This window comes from Vanacampus margaritifer, chromosome 3, assembly GCF_051991255.1.
Source record: "Vanacampus margaritifer isolate UIUO_Vmar chromosome 3, RoL_Vmar_1.0, whole genome shotgun sequence".
Lineage (NCBI taxonomy): Eukaryota > Metazoa > Chordata > Actinopteri > Syngnathiformes > Syngnathidae > Vanacampus > Vanacampus margaritifer.
In genome coordinates, this window is record NC_135434.1 from 11,606,548 (window position 1) to 11,631,559 (window position 25,012).

Below are 25,012 nucleotides of genomic sequence, written 5' to 3' on the forward strand. Positions count from 1 at the left end.
AATCAAATCAAAAGATACTGGTTGAACATTACAACCGGCAACATTACGATTACCGCGAATGCACCATATTACCAGCGCATGGAGACGCCAGCCAATGTGACATGCAGCGTTGACTTGACTGAGCTAAAGCTATTAGCCATTAGCTGCATGCTAACAGGTAGAGTCTCTTGTGTGTACGCCTCTCCTCTTCTTTCCTGCCGTCCGGTGCCTGTGTTTGAACATGGTATTCAAAGCCTTGTGTCGAGCGGACACTTTTAAATACCTCATTGGTCCATGCAGAATCACGTTAAACTTCGATAAGCGTCCATTGAGCAAGGTTGGTAGTCTATTTGTCTGTCTTGTATTTACTGCACAATGTGGTTAGGACCGCTTGGAGAAGGTCACAACAAACTATATTTTTTTTGTGTCGTTTTGTTTTTATTAATCCTCTTGTAACGTACTGGCTAACTTTGTCCCGTGGTTATCTACACTATGCTTATGGTGATGTTTTTTCCCCCTGCATAAGATGAGCAATAACATCAGTACAATTTAGTGACACAAAAATATGTGCAATTGGAGGTCACAATTGCTTGCATAATTCACTCCTGCTGCCACAAATTAACTTCTAAACAATGTTTTCCATAATTTTTCCATGTGCGACGTTTGAATGCTATTTATATCAACTAGTGTCATGTCAGGCATCTGATATAACAAACTTCAGGACAGCATTTAGTTCTAACCTAACTAAAAAACAACAACAAACCAAACCAAGAAGAAACAAGCAAAAGGAGATCAATCGCTGTTATTTAATTCAAACAAATAAACAGCAATATTTAATGTGAAATATGTTTGTGGTATATCTTTCTTCATTCACAATTGTAGTATTGTCACATGTATTCTCTACTTACTCCTTATAAGAGACACATGATAAAAGTTTGAGAATTTGGTTGTGACTCTTATCACCAGTAAAGTTAGGTTTGTTTTGTTGCAGGATTTGTTCAGTAGCTTTGTTTATCTTCCACTTACTCCGTTATGCAAACAGCTCTTTGTAATGAACAAGCATAATTCGTTTTCACCACTATGGCTGGTTACGTCCACTTCTTCTCACCCTACAGTACATTCTCAAAAGTAAATTTATGCTTTATTGTTTTACAAGATACACACTTAACTGAGGTTTTACTTTGTACTGGTTTAAATTTCACTTATTTTTCTGGTATTTACAGACATGTAGCTGTTACTTTTCAACCTCCAACCAGAGAAGTTCAAAGTTCTACTCCGATCCTACAGAGGCAATAAAAGACATCCCTGATGGGGCGACTGTACTAGTCGGAGGTAAATGCTAAATTAAGGATTTTCCCCAGTCTTTTATCCACAGCGTTCAAATAATCTTGGAGTTTACATCTTATCCCTGTGCTTGTGTGAGTTATCTCCTGACACTTTGGCTTCCTTCCATAATACAAAAACACTCGTTGGGTTTTTATTGAAGACTAGCTTGTCGTTTAGATTTGACTGTGACAGGGTTGTTACCTTCAGTTTTTATTTTTGACCTTTGTTTTTCAAATAAATTTAGTTTTAAGAGCAGTTTTTTTTAAAAATAGTTTTTATTAGTTTGTTTTAATGCTTAGTACTAGTTTATTTTTTGTGTAATATATAGTAAGTATTGTGTAATGAAATCTCAACAAAGGTACCAGTGAAAAGGATCCGTTAGCTTACTATCAACTAACAGACGAACAAACACCCACAAATCAAATACAAGTTCTGTATAGCAGTCCACAGAACTTGAAGTGTAATAAATGCAGTGCAAAAGACAACTTCAAATGTTTGATAAGGTTTGTATCACAAGAAAGGCCCACTTAGTGTGAAGCCATTCAAGAGACACATGGTGTGTGGTTTTTTTTTTTACGTTTAACTTCCAGTCTTCTGTCCATCATTGTATAAAAAACAAACAAACAATTGAAGTCCTTGCATCCAGATTGATTGACGTGTCTTAAACACAACACAGCTACTGCGTTCTCGCTTACATTCCCTTGCTGCCGAGTTGTGAACTTCTCAAATGGACTATCATATTTGTGGCTATTATTCCCCTTGAAGTATAACTTGCTACTACACTTGCTTTTATCTCTTAAAGGGGTCACAGTTAAAATAAATCCTACCACTTTCTCCCATGTTGACGCAAGTGCTTGAATTGAATAAAAGTGGATGTTGTTTATGGTAGCTGCAACTTATTAAGCTTGGTTGTACAGCACCTATTTTTGCCTATGTGAACCAAAAAAAAAGAGAGACCAGATATACTAGCTTTATGGGGTGAATTGATTGACAAACAGCTAGTGACAGACTAGTGAGTATTTTTATTCTGATCTGAAATTCCCTTTTACATGGTAGTATTACATCAGCAAACATTTACTGTTATGTGTCATTTTGTTGACTCAGTTAATTCGTTCTGCACTTGAATGCTGTTTGCGCAACAGACGCACGCACATTCCACAGCTTGTATTTATAGTGAAGTCAGCTGAGACAACTATAAAACATTTCCATTGTCCTCGCCTGCATTCAAGGATGACCACACAGAGAGAAATCAGCATAACACAGTAGTATTTGGAAGGTAAATGAAGAAATCATCTATAGTTTATCGGTGAATATCTACATTTATGTTGCTTGACATCCAATGATGCATTTTCAAGTTTTGTAAAATATGTGACATTTCAATGAATACTCAGTCAATGTTGTAGCTCAGATTGAAAAGGTTATAGATTACAGAAAAGTGCTGAAATTTGACCTTGAAGCCGCATGACTGTATACCTGTATGTTTCTGTTTTTGCTTCAACACAGGCTTTGGTTTATGTGGCATCCCGGAGAATCTCATCAACAGTTTACTGAAGACTGGCGTGAAAGGTCTTACTGCAGTTAGCAACAATGCAGGGTAGGCGATACTGAAAATTCACACACGTGCAGAGTGTCCTCTTGTAAATATTGGAATGCTTTTTCAATATGAATCAACTAGTTGCGATGAATGTGGAGGGAAAAAAAGTACCAATACTGAGAGCAGTACAGTGCTTTTTCCACAAGGTCAGCTGATTTGCGGCCAGTCACCTCAGCTGCTGTTTTCTACATTCAAATGCCCTCATTATTGTGCATGACGCATGATGGTGGTGACCATTAAAGGAAAAATGAGAGAATGAAACTCTCCCACTCCCACCTGGCGAAAACTAGAGCTCTGGTATTGAATCATACTATGCATGGAAAACAGTTTTAAATAATTCAAGACTGATATATCTAAATAGATAACATTCATTCATTCCATTTTCCTACTATTTTGTTGTGCGTCTCTAGAATTTCTTGTTTTGTATATCTAAACTGGATCAGCAAGCTGATGGTTATATCCATTGTTATGAAATATACTGGATGTTTGAAATAGCATCCATCCGCTGTATTATCTGTATGCAGAGGTACTGAATGTCACCTTCCACGTATAATAGGAACGGCTTCTATTTTGGACTTAAATGTAGATTCACTTCACTTTACTATGAAATATTGAGCCAAAACCACCATCTCCTACTCAAGTGCACAACAATCATCTTCAAACACAACACATTCACATTGTGAATAGTAGCTGCGCATTACATTCCAAACCAGTAGATGGCATCATATTATCCGAATTCAATCAGTTTTATTGACAGACTGTGGTCCAGGCCTCGACAAACAGGATACACAAACAAATAATTACATACAATTATACAGATACGCTTTAAGAAGCCTAAGAAAAAAATACCCTCTTGCACTTATTTTTTACATTTCAGTTGTACTTACTAGACCGTGTAGATTTATTGAGTAATAATGTCAGAGCTTCATCCTGCTACTTTAATTTTCTTTAGTCTAGTTTACCATATTTTGACTGCAAGTATTCAGAGCAGAATGCAATGTAAAAGTCCATTTTCCCTCCCTCAGCGTGGATAACTTTGGACTGGGCCTGCTTCTTCAGACCAAGCAGATCAAAAGGATGATCTCCTCTTACGTCGGGGAGAATGCAGAGTTTGAACGACAATATTTGTCTGGGGAGTTGGAGGTGGAACTCACGCCACAGGTTGGTCAGGAAAGCATACTTTTAATTCATGTTTGACTTTTGAAGATTTTGAGAACTTTTGAGGTTGCCAGCATGACATTGAAATTTCAGTTTTGTTCTCTGGAAATGAATTTATACTAGACACCTTTTTGTGTTGCACTTCTCCTATTTTGTTATATTTCCACCACAGGGCACCTTAGCAGAGAGAATCCGAGCCGGTGGGGCAGGGATTCCCGCCTTTTTCACCGCCACTGGCTACGGCACGCTGATCCAGCAGGGAGGCTCTCCTATAAAGTACAACAAGGATGGCAGTATCGCCATTGCTAGTGAAAAAAGAGAGGTACAATTGTTGATTTCACTTGTTTGAAGTTTTGTGGAAATATGTTTCGTGTGGGAGAATTGTGGTAAGCAAATAATGACGTTTGGAGTGGTTTTGCTGACGGGAAGTCTACACTAGATGCCCAAAACAACAGCACAAGAAAAGCCAGAATTCCTATGAGCCAAATGTTTAGTTATTCGTGGTTTCCTTGTTTACTGTCTATTGTTGCAAGCTGGTTGTCTTTAAAAAAAAAAAAAAAGAAAGCAAGCCAACAACTACTAATGTAATTGTCAGTCTTTGTGCAATATTTGTAAGACCAATTTAGTTGTCAATACTGTAGCCCAGGCCCATATAGCATGTTCATGTTCAACTACGTCTGTTTTCATATAGGTGCAGGAGTTTAATGGCAGACATTACATCATGGAGAAGGCCATCACTGGTGACTTTGCTCTGGTCAAGGCATGGAAAGCTGACAGAGCTGGAAACATTGTGTTCAGGTAACCATTACCATGGAACAAAGAAAACATAATATTGTGTTACAGTGCACGTTGGTACAATTGACTTAATGGTGCCCCGACTTTCTCAAAATTTTCAAGTAACTAGCCATTGCTTGGTAATTTTTTTTTTTAATGTTTTTTTAATTAAAAGCACAAATAGGGAGTATTTACTTGATGTATGTGTACATTGATTTATGAGATTGGTCACAACAAATTAAACTTGTATGTCAAGATATCATGTTACGAATCAGGCAGCTGTTCTAATTATCCTTCCAGACCCAGCAATTCTTTACATAGTAGTAGTCCACAGTCCATTTATTTATTTATTTATTTATTTTTTATGTCCTTGCAAACGTGAGTTTATTTAGACCTTGACCAGAGCATCTTCTGCGGCTGAATTGAATCAATCTAATTTTGGTCTGCAATAGCCACGATCTGTAATCATGGTTGACATGCTGAACCATTTAGGCAGCAAAGATAAGGTTGGGGACTGATTTAAGCCTTTCAATTAAGCAACTTTTAAAGTGAAATTGCAGTAAAGCTACATTCAGAGCCACCAATTACACCGTAACCTTTGCTTCTATATCAGTTGATTGCTTTGTACAACTTTACTGAGATTCTTCTGATCCATCTGATTGCAAATGACTGGTTTCATTCACCACACAACACTATTCTAGCAAAGGGCTGTGGTACCATCTTCAACCACAAGAGTGCAATGTGTAGCAGTAAACTATATGAAAACGGTTTAAAGTGTGCATTCTAGTTTGAAATAATTCTGTTTTGCCTTTTATTTGCCATAGGAAAACTGCTAGAAACTTTAACCAGCCCATGTGCAAGGCAGCCCAAATCACAATAGTTGAGGTAGGTTGTGTTTTATTGCATATGTCACGTTCAAATATCCTTACCGAGCTTACAGTGGCCCGTCTTTTAACGTTCCTTTTTCAAAATCCCACAGCTGTTTTAAACTTATTTGACTCTAATGCACCGTGCAGATTTACAGTAGAGTTGCTCATCATGGTATTATATATTGACTCCACTCGGAGCATATATCCCAATAATTGATGATACACAAGCAAACCCCTCATGTAGTACAACACAATCTGACAGAATTTGAAACAATGAAGTACAATATGACACTCTATGGCCCTCTAGTGGGTGAAAAAAAAGGTGGGATTCTGCGCTGTTTTTTTATGCAAGAGGCATTGATGATGATGGGATCGGAAATAGGCCTCTTACAAATGTGGATAAAAATCAGATATTGTACATGTCTGCACAGCACATTGATGGTAATTCAAAGATACAATGAAAATGAAAATGTGGACCATTAAATACGATGTACATAATAAAAGTAATGCTGTCAGTCATAGTAACGTTTCATTAAAAAAAATAAAAATACATGGCAGGCAGTCAAATCACATCTGTGATCTAAATGGAGCAGTGAGACCTGTGTTGTCTATCCAGCCACAAGACAATTTTACACATCAATGCAGATATTTATCTTGTGCACTCTGACCACATTCATATACACCCACTGATAGTTTTGTATACATAAACATCAGTGTTAAGAGCACCTTCTCTTGAGAATTAGAGTTAAAAATGCTTTCCTATACCCTCTTGTGAGATGGAAAGTCAAGCAACACTAAGCGGAAGGCCTGTACAGCACAGTCATCACATCTAACCACCTACAGAGGACAAAAGGTCATTTCTTTCTTTTTCTGTAGTTGTGTAACTCTCAGATATTGCAGAAACATTGGAAGTTTTAATATCTGGAGTGACCCGCCGCCTCGACTCATTTATGGTGTCAGGTCGCTCGGGTCCTCGTTACATCTCGTTTCAATCTCTGCGTCTGGTTATCTACTTATCTACCATTTGACAGTAAAGAAACGTGAAAGCCAAGCTCTATTTCTGTGTCCTTATAATGTGCTTTCTCAGTTTCACACCTCCCATATACTGTAGGCACCCAATGAGTCTCGTGTATGTGTGAAAAACCTAAATCGCAAGCTGAAAAGGAATCAATTGCTTTTGTGAAGACAGTACAGACAAAAAGTCTTTCCTTCCTTTGATGCTGATTAGAAGTTAAAATGCAGCTAATATGTTTGTTTCAACACAGTATGAAATAATGTTGTCGCTAATTAGTTTGAAGACACCGGCATCACAGAACTCTGTGACCTTGATGTCAGCCAAGGATAAGTATGAGGGGTATTTGGGAAGTCGGTGCTACACTTGCCAAAAAGAAACAGCCCAATGCTGTTCTTTCACGATGATGTAATAAGAGGGCATCAGCAATGGTGCCAGCAAATGTGTTAATGTCTGCTCAAGTTGTGATGGCGATGCTAGTGACATGAATGACAATGCATCTCTCAGTGAGAAAGACAAAGCGAGAGAGGCAGAAAGAGAATTGTTGGCTTTTAATATTTGATTGTCTACTTACTAGGGAGCGGTGACCATCACGAGGATAACACTGTCTAAAGCTGGGTTGGTCACCTCGAGAATGCCACCTATTCTGTATGTATTAATGACTAATGTAAATAATAAATATAACATTGCTGACTTTGATTTACTTGCACCAAAACCACAAAATAATTCATGAAATTTAACTTTATTACATTGATGCCCAGGCTACAATGTGTGCCTCTCACATTTCTGCACTGCAAAAAGGACTATAGAAATAAAAATATATAGTAAAATAAGCAAAATTATCTGCCAACAGAACAAGAAAATTTTACTTAAATTTACCTGGAAGATTTTGAAAAATAAGAAAATAATACTATGCCCATATCAAGCACTGCGACCTTGAAAATAGTATTTTCAGACTAAAAACAAGTAATGTCCACTTTTTTCAAGCTGTAATAAATAGAACAATTTTCTTAAAATGCATGACTATTTTTTTTTTACGCTTGGATAACTTAGCCTGAGTGACAAGCAGGGAGGTCATATTTTATTTGCCATGAACCAGCCAGGAATTGAATCCACAACCTTCAAGTTTGAGGGTAGGCACTCTACCACTAGACCAATGAGCTGGTACTGAAACAAGGAAAATGAGCTTAGTAAATGTAACAAAATGAAACATATTGCATTCGTCTGTTTTCATACTTGTATTTTTTTCCATTTATCTTATTACTAGATTATGCAAAATCTTAAAATAAGAAAACTTATGAAACCCCAGTTCAGGACCTTTGATGTTGGTTAGTTGTCATCTTGAAATGTGGGAAATGCTTGTTTTAATCCTCACAGTACTTAAAACTGGCTGTTAACACTCAATGCCAAGACTGCTTGATCAAATAAGATAATTAAGTAATAAGTATCTTAAAATAAACACAATGATCTTGCCTGACAATTTCATTTTAAGGAAAAATAACTTGTCAAATCAAAATAAGCAAATTTAGGTTAAATCTAAGAAATTATATCTTATTTAAGATTTTCGTTTTTGCAGTGTGACTGTCAGTGTTTGAATGTCGGCTCTAGCCTCCTTCTGTGATGGTTGCATGTTCTCCCCATGCTTAGATTGGTCTTCTGCAGTTACTCTGGCTTCCTCCCACATTGCAAAGACACACAGGAATAAACATCTGGGCTCCAGTAGAAACCCAAGAGGAGTGTGAGAGGAGTAATATATGCCGACTGCGCGAATTAAATCGCAGATTTGAAAGCAGTGGTGGGAAGCATTTTATGAAGAGAAAAGACAGATCACCAGTAGCTTGGAAATGGTGCAGTCATAATGAGGGCATATTTAATGCTGATGATGCACCTCCAAGAAAAAATAAAAAAAAAAACACTGAGGGAGAAGGATGTGACATCTTGTGGGTGAGATTTAAATCCCACATCCAGGATGCACCTGCCATACCGGTTTTGACAAGGTCTGACTCAAAGCAGGAATGAATACAAGAAATGTGTAACATTACATTTTAGAGAAGCTAATGCTGTAAGTGGAAATTACACAAAATACTAATTTTCCATTTTACATTCGCTCAGGTTGTTGTTGTTGTTGGTGGTGGTGGTGGTTTTGTTCATTTTGGCTTGTCCCATCACGTGGTGCGTCTAGGTCAGGAATCGGACATGTACCATCATCTGCACAAAGGGCACACTACACAATCAGTACCCTGTAAATCAGTTTATGAATTTTAATGTACCAAATTTCAGTCTTGTCTTTGTGAATGCCTTCCTGCTAGACTAAGATAGCCCTTTTAGACAAATGTTGTCCACATAGTAAAATGTAACATAGATGGTGCGTTTCAGTACCACACATCCTACTGATTTTGTGTGATCCCCTGTCATCACTGCACAAGCTTTTCTTTTATCTTAGTGTCGTTAAGATATGAACATTATCTATGTCTGACCGGCTAATTGGTGACAATAAAGTGATAATCTGTTTTGCAATACACTATACAGGGATGTGATTTTTCCGCTAATTCGCGGAATTCCGCTTTTTTTTATCCCCCCCCCCCCCCAAAAAAATTGATTTTTTTTTTTTTTTTTTTTTTAGTAGTTCATTGTGTATGCACATGACTCCGACAGATAACATCTTCTGCTATAACAAAGACATTTGTGGTATGCTCTAATATGAGTTACTTTTCATTTGGTCATGATATAATTATTTGGTCATGCTTTCCCCCCCCCCGGCTAAATTTTCCGATAATTGCACTTTGGTCAAATCACATCCCTGACTATAGCAGGGGTAGGCAAGTTTGGTCCTAGAGAGCTGCAGTCCTGCATGTTGTCGATGTCTCCTGCCTCCAACCCAAGTGTTTCAAATTATCAGCTCATAATTACGTATTGCAGGAGCCTTTCAGCTGTGTTCGAGGAGGGAGATATCAAAAGCATGCGGGACTGTGGCTCTCTACGACCTAACTTGCCTACCCCTGCACTATAAGAAGCACCTGTCAGAGAGTGAGGCAATAACCACCTGGCTGAAAATAAATGTAGCCCTAGCATTTAGTGCATGCCCAGTCATAAATTGGCTGTCTGTATTGACACCACCATGCTAGCTGAAGGCACAGAAGACAACAATAGCTAGTGCGGTTTGTCGATTGAGCATGTATTTTCTGCTGTTATTCTGTATTCATGTCATGCATAGATGACCTACCGTAAATGTTTGTCACTAAAGCTGCAGGAGTTTGCATTCATGAATTTATTTTTAACAACCATGCTTTTTCATGTCCAAACCACTTGAATAAAAAGGAAAACTTAAGATAAAACAAAGCAATTTGAAAATTACCAAATTTCAACCAGCTCGCTCTATGTTGCTTGGCAACCTAAGGCTGCCAGTCAATTGTTAAATGTTCCATGGTATCCAGCTGGTCCAGTTATTCCCTTATCACAGGTACACTGAAAGGCCCTGGTGCTTGGTAGGACATTGCACACCAGAGACCACATCAAAGCAGGGCTTTTTGCGGTTGCACACACATCTGTCATAGAAAATGATTTTGACTGTATCTCTTTATTTATCATGGCAAAGCGACAACCATTCATTATGTGACTATACACTATAGGTGTCAATGCTTTACCTTTTAACAAAAGCTTTATTTACTGATGAACAAGATCCTGTTTTGTGTTTCTGAATTGATAATAAATGGACATTCTAACGAAATCCAATGTAACAGTTGGATTTCAAAAAAATAACTTAGCTGTAAAGGACACCCATTTGACAATGTTTGCTACCTTTGCCAAACATAATTTCTGAGATGTATTGATTACTATTTACAACTGCATTAGTACAATTTTGCTGAATAGTTTCTGTCCATCCATTTTGCATTATTGTGATAAGCATGTCTGTGTGACAGTTCAGTGTTTCTTGGATCTGCAATGTGTCAATGCTTGTTTGCATGTGCTCTAATTGTTTACTGTCTAAAGTATAACAAGATGTCAGCTATGGGAAGTTGAACTACTATACATCCATGCAGACCTCTGCTTTAGTAACCACTGTGGAGCTCCACCGTTCTACACAATATTTTATGAACCTCTTAAAAGATGTTCAAAACATTCAGAAAGACATTCTCATTTAAACGAAAAATAATTTGGTGGAATTTCAATTAGCTTTTCATCACAGGGAACATTTCCAGCTAATTCTACAGGACTCACTATTAATTGTTAAGTGGTCTTGCATTACTGGCAAATATGCTCGTTTTCCACATCATTTCCCGCCGAAAGAGGTTTCGGAATGAGCCTTTGTGCGATTAAGATATGTAATGAATGCCGTTGGTACGTTATGCAAATTCTTACAATGTTTGTGTTTAGTTAAGCATGAGCAATGTGGTCCGGTGCATCCCTTCTACTGTCCAATTCTTGTTTTTTTTCTCCGTGGATCGATTACCTGTGGTTTTGGATGATGCAAAATATTCAGGGAGAATAGCGAGATGACAGGAGCCCAAAAAAGGAGAGGACACTTTTGCTTAACATATGCACCAACTGAGTGTTTGAAGTGGCATATTTGCACATCACACTTTGTGACTATTAGTTCAAAGTTCCATTGCGACCTTTCATCTGGAAGTGAAGCAAAAAGGTATACAGGCACAAGTGTCAACATTAAAATAGAATATTCTAAAGTGGTGGTAGCGCAGAATTTATTTATTTAAGGTTGGTAAGAATTGGAAAGCCATCCAAATTTTGTTCATGTGTTGAATTTTTATTTATTTTTTGGCTTTTTTAGGGGGGGGGGGGGAGCTTTTTATTTATTGATTTTATTTTTCACAACATGTATGCCTAAAGTTACACCAGCTTCAAATAAGGGTGCTAAGAAGAAGAATATGCCCGGCTGAAAGTTAAATAAATAAAACTAAATAAGCTGAATCACATTCAAAGCTCCAAGGGCATGCTAGCATTACTGAATATTTCAGTGCCGTATTACAAACCAGAGATAATACAATGTTGAGTTGAGCTGCTTGGGTGAAGATTGTGAGGTTGAAGAAGTCTTGGCGCTGGGTTCAACTTCTAATTCAAATTGCAAGAGTTAATAATTGCTAACTAGCTAGCCGACGATTGGCTAACTGCTGTCATCAGTTATCAAAGGTAGAGTGGAGAGTACAGTTCTAATGAAATTATTTGTGATATCCTAGTAATACTCGTTTCATAGTTATGATTATAAAATGTGGCCATCCCCTTGATAGTATTTTTTATAATGATTAATGCACTTGTTGGGAAATTTTATTTTGAAGTCTGAACAAATTAGCGGTTGACCAGCATCTCCTGATGAGTTGTGTTTGACCTTGGCTCATTGGCTTTAATTAGCAGTGAGTCTGATTAGAAGAAACACGAACAATAACTTTACTTTCTGTATTATTTTCTCCAATACATTTGAACATCGTGAACCATCTGCTGATAGGTAACCGATTTTGTCAGTGTTCCGGGCTGCGAGAGAGTGTCGGAGCCGAGTGCCCTAAAAGTGACAGCAAAGCCGTGGCCAATTGTCCGCACATAGACACGCATACGGAAGGAAGATAGAGGGTCTATAAATACATGGGGATAATGAGAGTGTGGTGTCACAGTCCCCCTCATCCGCTTGTCGCCTCTAGCCACACCATCTCTTTGCACCCCCCCCCCCCCCACATGTTGCATCTCAGTAAGGCTGGCCATAAATCTATCGATAATTCATGCTAATAGAGAAACTGCAATTAATGTACATTAAATCTAGGATAAAATTAGTCAGAGCAGTACAATAAGTGGCTCAAAAGTAAATACGAGAGCATTTTTTGGGGGTGGGGGGGGAGTGGGGTGTGCATGTCATAAGATTACACGAGAAGGGGTGTCAGCATCACGGCCTGGATGTCAATATGGAACACGTTTGTCTGTGTGGTGTTCTATTCTCACTTGAGTGAAGTTGGGACATGACTCCTGACATCACTCTGCAGGTTTATCATTTCATCCTCGTGTGTGGTAAAGCTTATTGTCATTTGTATGCATTACATTTAAATGTACATCCTTGAATTAGCCATCCAACTATGTATGTGCCCACATCCGCCATATATTTATCGCCGATTTGTGCAGTGTGAAGATATTGATTTCTTGACATTTTTGAATAATCACATTTACAGTATATTTGGTGACATAATCTTTTTTTTTGTGTGGTTAGACTGAGATTTTACCATTGGAATGTGCCAGTAATAGTAGAACTGAATGAATTGTTATTCATGTAAGAAAAGTTTGCCCACAAAACTTATAATAATCCATAAAGAATTGGACACATCACAATATTATTACCTTCATCAAGGAGCTCTCCTTGTGAACTATCGTGTCTACAGTATTCAACAATCCAAACATTGACGATTACAATTTCAAAACTCAATTTGTTCTGGGGTGCAGGCCAACCTCAGATTTGAAACAGTTTTCCCATAATTATACACTGAAAAAAATGTGCATTGATATTTACTTGAAAAAGTTTTTTTTACATCTGCAATTCAAGTTAAACTTGTAAAATTTACGTTAAATTTGAGTGCATCAACTTTTACTAGGATTTTTCAAGTAAATATCACTTCCAATTTTTTTACAGTGTACGAAATAATGGCAATCGAAATCTTCTGTGCCTTGGTCAAAGTGTTCCATCCATATTCTAGAGTGCTTCTTCTCATTAGGGTGAAGGATGAGTTGTGGCATATCTCAGCTCACTATGAGCAAGAGGCAGGGTATACATACACAGTTGTTTTGTTTATTTTTCTTCTTTAAGAGTTCTCACACAAAACATACAGTGCACAAACACCAAACACTTACAAATTAGAAAACCTCTATACCTCTTAACAACGCATTATCATGGTTTTTATGTATGTGCAAGCACACTAAGAGCATTATTTGTCCCCCACAAAAACAAACAAAAACACACACACACACATTCAAACTCTCTAGAAAAGCGTCTCTTGAGGACACTTTGATTCCCACAGTATCCCTGCTAGCTCGCCTTGTTCTGCTCTCATTGATGTGAAAATCGATGTACACTTACAGGAATATTAATGTGTCGTGTGCCTTGGTTTTGCTCCCTCCACACCTGCTCATTTATGCCTTTGTGTTTGTTTCTTTTTGTGTGTCTGTGTTGTGCATTTTGTGTGTTTATCATTCCATTTTTTATTACCATTCCATGTGTTTTAAGGCTGTTGTCTGAACTACATCTGAGCACACTATTCAAGCTGGGACACATCACACAGATGAAAGGTTTTTGTTTTGTTTTTTATGTAGACTCTTATTTAAATTGGATGAGCTTTGTATTGTGTTGTGACTTAGCCTTGGTTGATTAATTGAAAATGGAGCCTAGGAAAATATCGGGTTTGCGCAAGTGATGAAAAAAAACCCCACCCTTATTGAGTTGAGTTTTCCTAGTGCTGACAAAATTGTCATTAAACAGTATTTCCTTTGGCCCTGTCTGCCCTATTTTAAAGTGGTTTTAAGTGATGATCTCAGTCTTGCTTAAATTAGGCTCCTATGCAAATCGCCAGTCTCACAAAATGATTGAGCTCATCGGAAAGACGTGGGAGGATGTGTGGGACCGTGTTATCGGTTCTCCGCCACTACCAATCTCATCTTCCGCGACCCGGTTTTCATGGTGGAGCGTCAGATTTACCAAATCCCCATCAAAAGAGAAGGGAAAAAGAATTGACGGTCCTGAAAGGCGGCTTCCTCACCGCCGGCCAAAGTCTGCGTATCCATGACAACGGCAAGATCCACTCTTAACCACTGACTCCTCTCAGTCAGCTCTGAGTGCTGAGGGAGGAAGTGGAGATAAGAAGCGATTAAATTCAATTTGCTCTAACGGCTGCTTGCCCCTCATGTAAATGGAATAAGTAGGTTACACCGCGTAACACAGGCAAGTATATTGTGCTGGTCTTGGGGGGGGGGGTAAGAATTATGTTGTCGTGCGTAAGTCCCCCATTTGCTCCTTTGTGATCGGTTGCTACCCCCTGCTAGAAGTGTGCTCACTAAATAATCTTTAGGAAATGGTTCTTTTTCCCAGCGGACTTTCAATGTATTTGTTGACGGAAAATCTGCTCTCTGCAAAAAGAAGAAAAATAATTACCTGCAGCGTTTCTCCCTCTGTGCATATTGGCTTAAAAGCCAAAAGCCATGTTGAACACATGGCCTGCTGTGAATGTCAACACAACTTTTTAGATGCTGGAGCAGATTAAATGCCAACAGCAAGATGCCCCCCACTGTTGCTGGTGTACTTATAGAGGTTCCTTTTTGGACATTGTTTGTTATCTGAGGAGAAAGGAACAGGTGCATTCGTGCCTGGACCTGTATCGTGTTGACCCACCTCACCTCAAATCATTGTCTCCTTGCTAGGTCTTATTAGTTGGATAGAAAAGACCTTTAATGCACAGCCCTCCCTTGCTGTCAGCTTGAACTCACTTCTGCCACTTGCGGTCTCTGTATTAAGATGATAACAATGTGGTGTAATGCAGTTGCAAAGTTGGTTGTGGACAAACTTGCTTCAGGTGCACTCCAGTGACTTTTCTGGGCACAGTGTACTTTGGTAATAAAAAATATCTTAAGTTCTTCTCCCCAAATTCATGAACAAACTCTTATTGTTGCTTATATTTACCCATTGAAATATTTTTTACTGACATGATCATCATTTTATTTGTTTAAAAAAATTTTTTTTTTGCTGCTTCCGTAGTTCAAACGTCGTTTTCACAGTTGTTTTCTGTTTACGTGAACAACAAGTTATGGACAGAGAAAAGCCTTTGCTGCAGCACCTCTGTTGGAGATCTCAATACCTGGTGTCCTTTAGTAGTCTTTACAATATGTTCAATGCAGGACTACTAGTGTAAACACGGTACTGTATTCTGATTAATATTGCATTTGGGGAATTTGAGTTAAGCAGCAAAATCTACCCGTTTTTGGTGGCCATTTTGCCAGTTGTCGACGAATTGTCGACTGTCGACCGAAAATGACACTGCAGTTGCTCAAGGCTAGGCAACAACCAATCACGGCTTAGCTTCACAAAACAGGTGAGCCAGGTGATTGGTTGTTGCCTGAGCAACAATATTGTCTACATTACAGTATTATTAAAAAAGAAAGGGGTCCAAAATATGTGTGTGATTTGACAATGTCTCCGGTTCCTTGTTTGTAGGTAGAAGAAGTGGTAGATGTTGGTACTTTTGCTGCAGAAGACATCCACATCCCCAGCATCTACGTCCACAGGGTTGTCCAGGGAGGCACCTACGAAAAAAGGATTGAGGTAAAAAGCACGACTTTGACGAAACTATTGAATATAACTCGTGTAAAAAATGTATTTGGGTGACATCAATTGTGTGTGGTTGGAAATTTTCCAACACAACAGACACATTACTTAGTCAACCTTTGACTCTTTCCAGAAACGTACAGTAAAGAAACCCCAAGAAGAGAAGCCCAAGCCAAAGAAGGATTCTGATATTGTCCGGGAAAGGATAATTCGTCGCGCAGCTTTGGAGTTTGAAGATGGGATGTATGGTATCCTTTTTTTTCTGACATGACAGGCATTTAACTGGTTTTACAGCCGGTCATTGTTGGTGTCATCCCAGCGCACTCAAATGGAAGCTATGGGAAGCTATGCACAGTTCCTTTCCTTTTACCATTTACATAATGAATTATTTAGCCGTCGGCCAACTGTACTGTTTAGAAACCAGTTATCTGATAGATTAATCAATCAGGGGTTGCAATTATGCTTCTTATTCCCATGAAACAATTTGGGGCTTCTAAGAAGAGCTGCAAATAGGAGACCAATGGGAGTCATGAATAGATATGCAGTATGCATAGCTTTGCCTATATAATGCATGAAGTGCATAGTTTATTCTCTTGTTTTTTTTTTTTTTGGGGGGGGGGGGGTGAATGGTTAAATCCCATCCCAGTTAATGTTGGGGAATATGTCATCAGGAGCGAACATCGAATCTAGCCTCCATATTTTTAATGGCAATCTTATCAGTCTGATCCTTAACAAAATGTTGACCAGCTAATCTTGGTATTGGCATCCCAATGTTGGCCAGCAATTTCATTAAGCCAGACATCACTGTGCATCTGCAAAGCGAAAATGGAATTTTAGGACTGGTAAGTTTTTCATTGTTTTACTGCTCTGTGCATCACATCAATAATACCTACATGGGGCTTATCTTAATTGAGGCCCTCAATAAAAATGTTTTAAATGTGTTATGTAACACATTGAAGTGGCTAGACAAATTTTCTTTTTTCTTTTGAAAATCATTATTGGCTGTCTGAGTCCAGAGAAAAGAATGCTGCTGCTAAGATGGAATGACTCTCCAATCACTTTTTGACAGGAGCGTGTAGGCGTCCATGGCAATGCCTGATTTGTCAAAATGTCTTAATTATTAGTGCCAGTTTTGAACAAGTGATGCACTACTCTCTCCCCCTCAAAAATCAAAGTCTCGTCGAGTCAGAGAAACGTGATTGTGTCCAACCGTTCTGACTGAGTCACTGTGCGTGTGCACTTTAATCAAATCCCACTTCATCGTGTTTTTTAATCTTTGCAGGGCCCATACCCCGCTGATGCTGAAGTAGATGCCGACCTGATTAATGCAGGTGAGGCCAATCGATATGTGCCTATGCGAAATTGAAGCCTTACACAAGCCAAATAACATGAATACAAATTGATTTCATTGATTATTTGTACACATTATCATTCAATAGATATTGATTTGGTTAAATATTCTACTCGATTTGAGAGTTGTTTCAATGTTCTGTAGGAAAGGAGACTGTCACAGTGCTTCCTGGAGCTGCGTATTTCTCCAGCGATGACTCATTTGCCATGATCCGAGGGTAACACTCAAAAAGTTCTGAAAATCTGATATGCATAGCATATGGGAACTTCGCTGCTTAGTTATACTTGCAAATAATTCCAATATTCTCCTCTTTAAAGTTTGCGTTTGAACCGGTGCCCATTTAATAACTCATTCACTGCCATTGACGGCTATAGACGTCAAAAATTCATTTGAACTATTTCTATCATTTTTTTCCACTTTTGTTAACAAGAGTATGAAAACCCAGAAAAAATGTATTGTAGATATAGAACAGATATAAAATTTGTGATTAATCTTGAGTTTAAATAATTAAGTAATCAAACAAAAAAGAAAATATTTAAAAAATTTGGGTCGTCAGACGATTACATTTTTTAATCGTAATTAATCGCATGACTTCAAGAGTTAACTCACGATTAATCACAAATTTTATATCTGTTTCTAAATGTACAATATTTTTTTTTAGGTTTTCATACTCTTGTTAACAAAAGTGGAAAAAAAATGTGAAATTAATAGAAATAGTTAAAAAGGGGGAAAAAAAAAAAAGAAATAGTTAAAAAAAAAATTGACGTCTATAGCCGTCAATGGCAGTGAATGAGTTAAAAACCAAGGCAAGCTTCAAACTCAATTTCGAACCCAGCCGTAACAAGTGCAACTACACAGCCGCCCGCCCAATATTCCCAAACACCTTGGTTACTATTGATTTGTCAGATGTCTGGTATTGCCCACCTGCACTTGGATCAGTTGTGTGTGTGTGTGCTTGTGCAATTGTGCACGCGCATGTACACCCCGTGGAAATCCAATAATGCCCATAAATAGCACGTTCCAGTCACACAGGCAACGGCCACACATTAAACCTCGGTCTTGGCTTTTGTGCAAGATTTATGGATGCTTGGAAGGAGTAACTAAAAGCTAAATTTTGATTGCCCAACTGCCAAAGTGTTGTAGTATAGTCAGTACTACTCGCACAAGGTCCAACACAGATTGAACAAGACTCCAAAATAAAAATTTCACATTCTTTTTTTTTTTTTTTCCCAGGAGAGCTCAGTATTGTTCATTCGATTTGACATCATCATTGCTCTCCTTTTTTTTTTATAAAAAACAACAACAAATAAATTTAAAAAAATTAATAAATGTTTTTTTTTTTTAATATATATACATATATATACATATAAACACATATATATATATATATATATTTTTTTTTTTTGTATGTGGGTGAGTATGTGTATGTGCGTGTGTGCGTGCGAATTTCACATTCAAGAACAATGGTACATGTTTAACAAAGTCTGTATAGTAGGCTAGATTACAGAAGTACTGTAACGATTCATTATAAGGATTCTGGCAAAAACTTGGGTTCCTTAAAACACCATTACATTCAATTCCCACTTGGATTTGTCCACATTTATAAGAAATTGTACATTTTAACCATGGATGACAGTAACAGATGTAAAATAATTGTCTTAATTGTCTGTTGGACGCGACTTTTCTCTTCAGGGGCCACATCAACCTGACAATGCTTGGAGCCATGCAAGTGTCAAAGTATGGAGACCTCGCCAACTGGATGATCCCAGTAAGTTTGTTTTCATCTTCCATCTTTCATCAGTTGGCAGGGGTTCAAATGGCGTCGGTTTGAGCTATGGCACTTCTCTGGCAACCTTATTGGATTTCAATTGATAGAATGACACTGTAGTCAGTATAGCCGTTAAAGAATAGCTCACATTTTTATGACTGCTTTGGGTAAAAAAAAACATAGTGGGAAAGATAAAGCTAGCAGAATGACCTATTCCACAAAACAAAATTGACCAAGGGAAGAAGTCATTCATTTTTTTATGAAAATCTGGACAAATTCATGGGACTTCATGAATTACCCCCTCTGCCCAGTTCATCTTTAGTGGATGCTTGCGCTGTACTCAGACATAATATAGTTGTATATGGTGGTTTTAGCATTGCTAAAACTGCTTATGTAATGGTGACAATGGTGTGTTTTTGTCCACACCATTTTTTTTTTATTGGCATCATGTGTTCATTTACAGAAATGTCCTATTTCAAGCAAGAATTTGAATGTTTCAAGAGACAAAAGGTCTCACATCCCCTCTATGTGTCATATGCATTCAGCCGAAGACGAGCTTTACCGAATCAAGTGGTTCACTTCCAAAATGACAGATCTATTTGAAGAAGAATTACATGTTCCTGGCAGGGCCGAGCTGCTGCAAAGACTTAGTAGAAAAAGCACTTTCTTTGGTACCTCAAATCTGATGATATTTTTTTGTTTTTGTACAAGAGTACACATACTGTAGATTTTATTATTCTTCACCATTGTGTCGGTTTTACGCACAGTCGCTTTCACAAAGGTGCAGCTCGCAGGTCCTTACAGTGTAACGACTGGGGATGGGATTCTAGCAAGATGTTTGATCAGGTCAATTGGTCTCTGGACCAAGGCGGTCACAGCCCTCCTGAGTGATTACGAAGGTCAAGAACCCATTAAGAGCCTGTACAGAAAAACAAATGCCCACGGCACATTGCAGTTTTTCGCTTGACTGAAGTGGACATGTTGCTTCAGGCACTGCATTAATTTCAAGATACCGCTGTCCTAATTGGGCAAGATATGGACAGGATTTTCAGTGGGTTAATTTATTTTCTATTAATTTCTCTCGTTCTGTTGTTTGTTTATAGATATGGTTAATTAGCATGGCACTTTAAAATGCTGGTTTTACATTGCAGTTATCTTTGGCCATAGTGGTTATGGACTGCGCACTCACTCACCTCGTCCTCACCTACGCCGCAATCCTCATTATCCCCCCTTTTTGAAAGGATGGATGAAGAGAATTACAATCCCCTCCGTCTCTGATAATGAAAATTACTCACCATCTAAAGATGGGTGCATAGCGTGAAATTGGAAATGTTTTAACGTAGGAGTCGGGGATGCGGCGATTTAAATTTTGAACGCTTTCAATATGCAAATGCAGATAAACATTTTCCAGTTGAGGGCTTTGAAATGCTTTTACATCTCCACTCCGGCTGAAACATCGGGATCAACAATGGCTTGAAACAGAGCACTTGAGTAGAAAACAGTAAAGGATTTGCTATGCTGTTTCATTTTCATTGAGTTTTTGCGAGCGGGCCAAACTCTCCTAAATGTGGCAGACCTGCACCCAGCTGTTCACACAAAATAAAGATTTTGTGTCATGCCCTCCTCCATACTTTCATACGCTGTGCTTTTGAATGTCAAATACAAGCTTTTTGACACGCTGCCCAAACAGTGCTTTTATATTGACTTATTTCTTGAAATATATAGCAAATGTTGACATTTTAGTTGACAGCCATTTAAATGAAACGTGGGTGGTGACTGTAAATGCTGTCTCACTACAGCAAACAATCTTCCTGTTTACATTTTTGCACTTACCACTGATCAGTAAGAGAAGAGAGCTTTGTCATATTGGTTAGTGTGTCACATTAGTTATCGATACTGTTAAAATGAGTAGAAAAAGAATTAACAAATGCAAGCTTTAGTGATGGAGTTTCTTAAGATTATGTGTCAGTTTAGGTGCATTTTAAATGGTTGTCTTAATTGTGTGTGCTTTGTTCCATGAGAATGGCAGCAGAATTAACAATGGCCCATCTTGAATCAAAATTGTTGACACAGCTCTGATTGGCTCCTAATCAAAAGCTATTGCATAACTCATTTGAAGGCAGGAATCATTGGAAGTAGTAGCCTGTAACACACACACACACACACATTAGAAAATAAACCAAGCTAAACGCAAAGCTTATTGAGTCCTACTAGTATGCACTGAAGTGTTAGTTTGTCAGGATCGTCTTCGGTTTGTAACAAATTGGTTATAATTCTAATTCCCCTCTTTTCATCCAGCGCTCGTCATTAGTCGTCTGTGTAACCAAGGCGGGCTGCAGTCTGTCGCTATGTGATTAAATGGAGTCTTTTGTGTCAGACGCTGGAGGTTGTCAGACACGTTGAACAGAAGAGAAAGGTAGCGGCTGGGCAAGTGGCAGCTATTGGATCAGAAATGGGGCCATTTTTGTGTGGTGTTTCTGCCACAGTGTACAAACAAGTTGTCATGGAAATGCAAATATTAAATGCTCCATGTTTAGAAAAAAAAACTGTCAGTTTAACAGTTGGTGATGCTTCTTTCTGATGCAATGACACTCGAGTGTTTGTGTGTGTGTGTGTGTTTAGAGAGGCAAAGCACGCACCGCTCATATAATATTTGAATACAGTCTATTTTATAAAGCATCCTGTGCATGTACTGTTTCCTTTCCTTGTACTGCCTGAAGTACTCGGCTCCAGTACTTCGCTTTTTGTCACTTCCAATAACCAAACGCTCTGGAACGGTTGGAGTAAAGCAGTGCGCTCTAAGCATATTTCCAAACGCACCCGAGGAAACAGGGATTTTTGGTGCCAGTCGGAGCTGTAGTTTTAAATTATATAAATCGCACCTGAGTACGCAGAACCGGCCAAACTATGGGGGAAAAAAACGTGTGAGTGTGTGTGTGTGTGTGTGTGTGTGTGTGTGTGTGGGGGGGGGGGGGGGGGGGGGGGGGGGTATTTTTAAAGGCTTGGACTATAAAACAAATGTTTACCGCATTATGATTGCATATTTTTTATACATTTTATTCCTGCAGTTTGTTGTGTATGTTCAAATACATTTACAGTATTTGTTTTATTATGATTAAATGTGTAATTTGTGTTGGAGGGGTATCCTTATTGTTTAAAAAAAAGAAAAAGAAAAAGAATGACGTATTTTTCATATGGTCTTTAGGTTTCACCTATTGTGGATGGGTCTGGAATATGAAGGGATCATTGAAAAACAGATCACTGTATTATTATTTTTTTGTGCCAATCCTCCTTGGCCCCTCTTTATAAACAAACTGTTTAAATCGCAAATTAAAAGCATCTCACTCCGATGCTATTACTGTTCTTTTGACTTGTCTTTAAAACAGCTTAAAAGGAAAAAGCATTAGCAGTATTTTTTTTAAAAAGAAAAATCCCTGTCGGGTGAGCGGTGTCTGACATCGATGTCATCTCCTCTCTCTTACTTGTCCCGATCGGCGCCATCCCAGCAGTGCTTCAACATCAGATGTCTCTTGTAATCTGGGTTTGACGCCACAGATTCACCCTCATACAGACCCCCACATTATCTCATGCTTTGAAAAAGCCATTAAGCTGCTAACCTTTTCCCTTAACGCCTATTTAACTAGCACAAGCGTAGCTGCCTCTAGCAAGGATGAATTGTAAGAGCAGGCAAGTATGCCATTAATATATGAACAAGATATATTCATAGAAAATCATCATTTGCGCATTAGAACAAGTTGGATAGATAACTTTAAGTTATCGATAGTGTTGGGAATAATAAAACAATTTGATTGGATGTCTGTTTGTTAGATAAGAGATGTATGACTGTATCAGTATCTGACTTGTCAGTAGATACAAAATCCATCAGGAATCCTTAGATACATCGATTGTAAAATTGTGGACTGGCTTTTGCGAGGCTGTATTGATTGTATGAGGCCGTACAGTTATCATCTCTTACGTTAACCAACAAGAGCAGTGTTGAGCAGTAGCAACAGTACTGGTTTAACTGTATTTCTAAGTAATGTCACTAATTTCATCATCAAATAATTTTTCATTAGTTAAGCTACTTTTGTAATCACATAACGATAGCAAAGTAACGTTCACAGATGCTACTTTTCTCCAAGAAGTTGTAAATACTACATACCTTTTCCGCCGGTGAAATGAGCACTGTAGACTGTGAACATCCATTGGGATACAAGAGGTTTGAGGCAGAGGCTTTACTGTACATCTCAGCAATTCCCATAGGCTATCGATTACTCATAGTCCACTTATACGTTCTTGTGTTGGTACTGTGTGAACATCCAAGGCAACCATTTAATATCTGAGGCTAACTGTTAGCTAATGTTTAAGTACCATGATCGTCGTACCCACCTGAGTGGGGTGAAATTTGTTTTCCGCATTTGTATGTACCAACCCCTGATGAAACGATGAGCAGCAGGATGCTATGCTCGGGAATCATTTGTTGATCCAATTCCAACCCTCCTTAATGTTGAGTGTCAAGCAGGTAGGCAATTTGTATAGTTCTTTGGTGCAACCCGGCCAGGGATTGAACCCACGGCCTCCCAGTCTCAGGGCAGACACTCTACCACTAGGACACTGAGATGGTAGCGGCTAAATTACCGTTGGAAACTGTTAAACCTTGTCATTTTTATTTTGTACGACATACGGCGTATTTCTTGAAACAGCAAAATTATAGAGTCTGTGGTTCAGCCAAAATCACATGCATAATGATTTGCGATTGTAAATATTGAAAGGTTTAGCATTTGCAATTGGCGGGCCTGACTATTCATTGCTCGTTTCCAAGCAGATCAGGAAGCACCATTTCCTTAACACACGGACGGGATAGCCTTTCAGTATAATGTGTCAAAGACATACGATAATCGGACCTTTGATGACTTTGATCAGCAGTGCCTGGATCCGCTTTATTTATTATACACACACAAGCATGCATACAGATCAAGATCAAATTGACTTCAAGTCTGCAGATAAGCAGATGCAAAGCTCCAGATCAGAGGCAGCCAAATGTCAGTTGTCCCAGCAACATGTAGATGACGACAATATCAGGTTTGTCCATACATGCAGTTTAACAGCAGCTCAGGTCACCGTGAGGAGGGCGTGCTCACAGGTGTCTGGCTCACACTCATCATCACGCAAGTCAGTCTTGCTTGTATCAGGTCGAACGTGGTCATCCCCGAGGGCCCGTGTACGCACCAGCGAGCTCTTTGAATGTCAGAAAGTGCATTAGTATCGATCGCATGAAAAAGGACACTGTTTCCTGCTGGAGGATCCTATTAAAAGATGCTGCGCATTAAATAAAAAGCAGAGGTGTGAACTTGACTGAAGGTGGAGGCCTTTATTGTTGCGTTAGAGGGTCCAAGCTTAAAGTGGATCTCTTTTTTTTTAATTAAACTAACTTTGTGGTTCATGACAGATTTTTATAAGGGTGCTTCCTAAGATGATGCGTGACAGTATATTCAATTAAATCAAACTCACCCCTGCTTTCCTCTCACCGCCCTCGCACTGCTTTGGGTTGGTATCTTTCCTACCCAGCTGGCCTCCCTGGAGGCAGTCTGGATCCTTATGATGCACAGCACTTGGCATATATATGTCCCCTGGTTATCAAGCAGAGAGCAAAAGCAAAGCAGCCTCTTCATATGATTGATGAGCAAATGGGATTTTAATTCAGTTACTCAGTCGTCACCCTGTGGCAAGATCTGCATGGCAGTCTCTGTTTTGGAAGCTTTCTTTCACTGGGGACACTCAAGCACTTGGTGTAAAAAAATGTTTTACCCAAGCCGCGTTGAGGTTTCAGATTTATTTCGTTTTGAAAGTCACGTTCTCTGCCATGACTTCCTGTGATAT

General features: G+C 38.6%; 1 protein-coding gene and 1 long non-coding RNA gene across 2 annotated transcripts in view; one reads left to right on the forward strand and one right to left on the reverse strand.

Moving 5' to 3' along the window:
* Nucleotides 1-87: 87 nt before the first annotated feature.
* oxct1a (3-oxoacid CoA transferase 1a) overlaps nucleotides 88-25,012 on the forward strand; it is a 37,984-nt gene continuing 13,059 nt past the window's right edge. The window contains exons 1-13 of the mRNA XM_077562326.1: nucleotides 88-316; nucleotides 1,203-1,311; nucleotides 2,809-2,899; nucleotides 3,925-4,060; nucleotides 4,230-4,379; nucleotides 4,749-4,855; nucleotides 5,656-5,716; nucleotides 15,903-16,010; nucleotides 16,147-16,261; nucleotides 16,761-16,855; nucleotides 17,296-17,344; nucleotides 17,509-17,581; nucleotides 19,057-19,132. Of these exons, the coding sequence (XP_077418452.1) occupies nucleotides 221-316; nucleotides 1,203-1,311; nucleotides 2,809-2,899; nucleotides 3,925-4,060; nucleotides 4,230-4,379; nucleotides 4,749-4,855; nucleotides 5,656-5,716; nucleotides 15,903-16,010; nucleotides 16,147-16,261; nucleotides 16,761-16,855; nucleotides 17,296-17,344; nucleotides 17,509-17,581; nucleotides 19,057-19,132 (1,266 nt within the window). The 5' untranslated portion in view covers nucleotides 88-220. The remainder of the gene's footprint in view (nucleotides 317-1,202; nucleotides 1,312-2,808; nucleotides 2,900-3,924; nucleotides 4,061-4,229; nucleotides 4,380-4,748; nucleotides 4,856-5,655; nucleotides 5,717-15,902; nucleotides 16,011-16,146; nucleotides 16,262-16,760; nucleotides 16,856-17,295; nucleotides 17,345-17,508; nucleotides 17,582-19,056; nucleotides 19,133-25,012) is intronic.
* On the reverse strand, nucleotides 7,249-11,283 carry LOC144049226 (uncharacterized). The gene is made up of 2 exons (XR_013293517.1): nucleotides 11,163-11,283; nucleotides 7,249-8,920 (listed from the first exon to the last, which is right to left on the reverse strand). It is a non-coding gene; the product is annotated as an uncharacterized LOC144049226 (long non-coding RNA).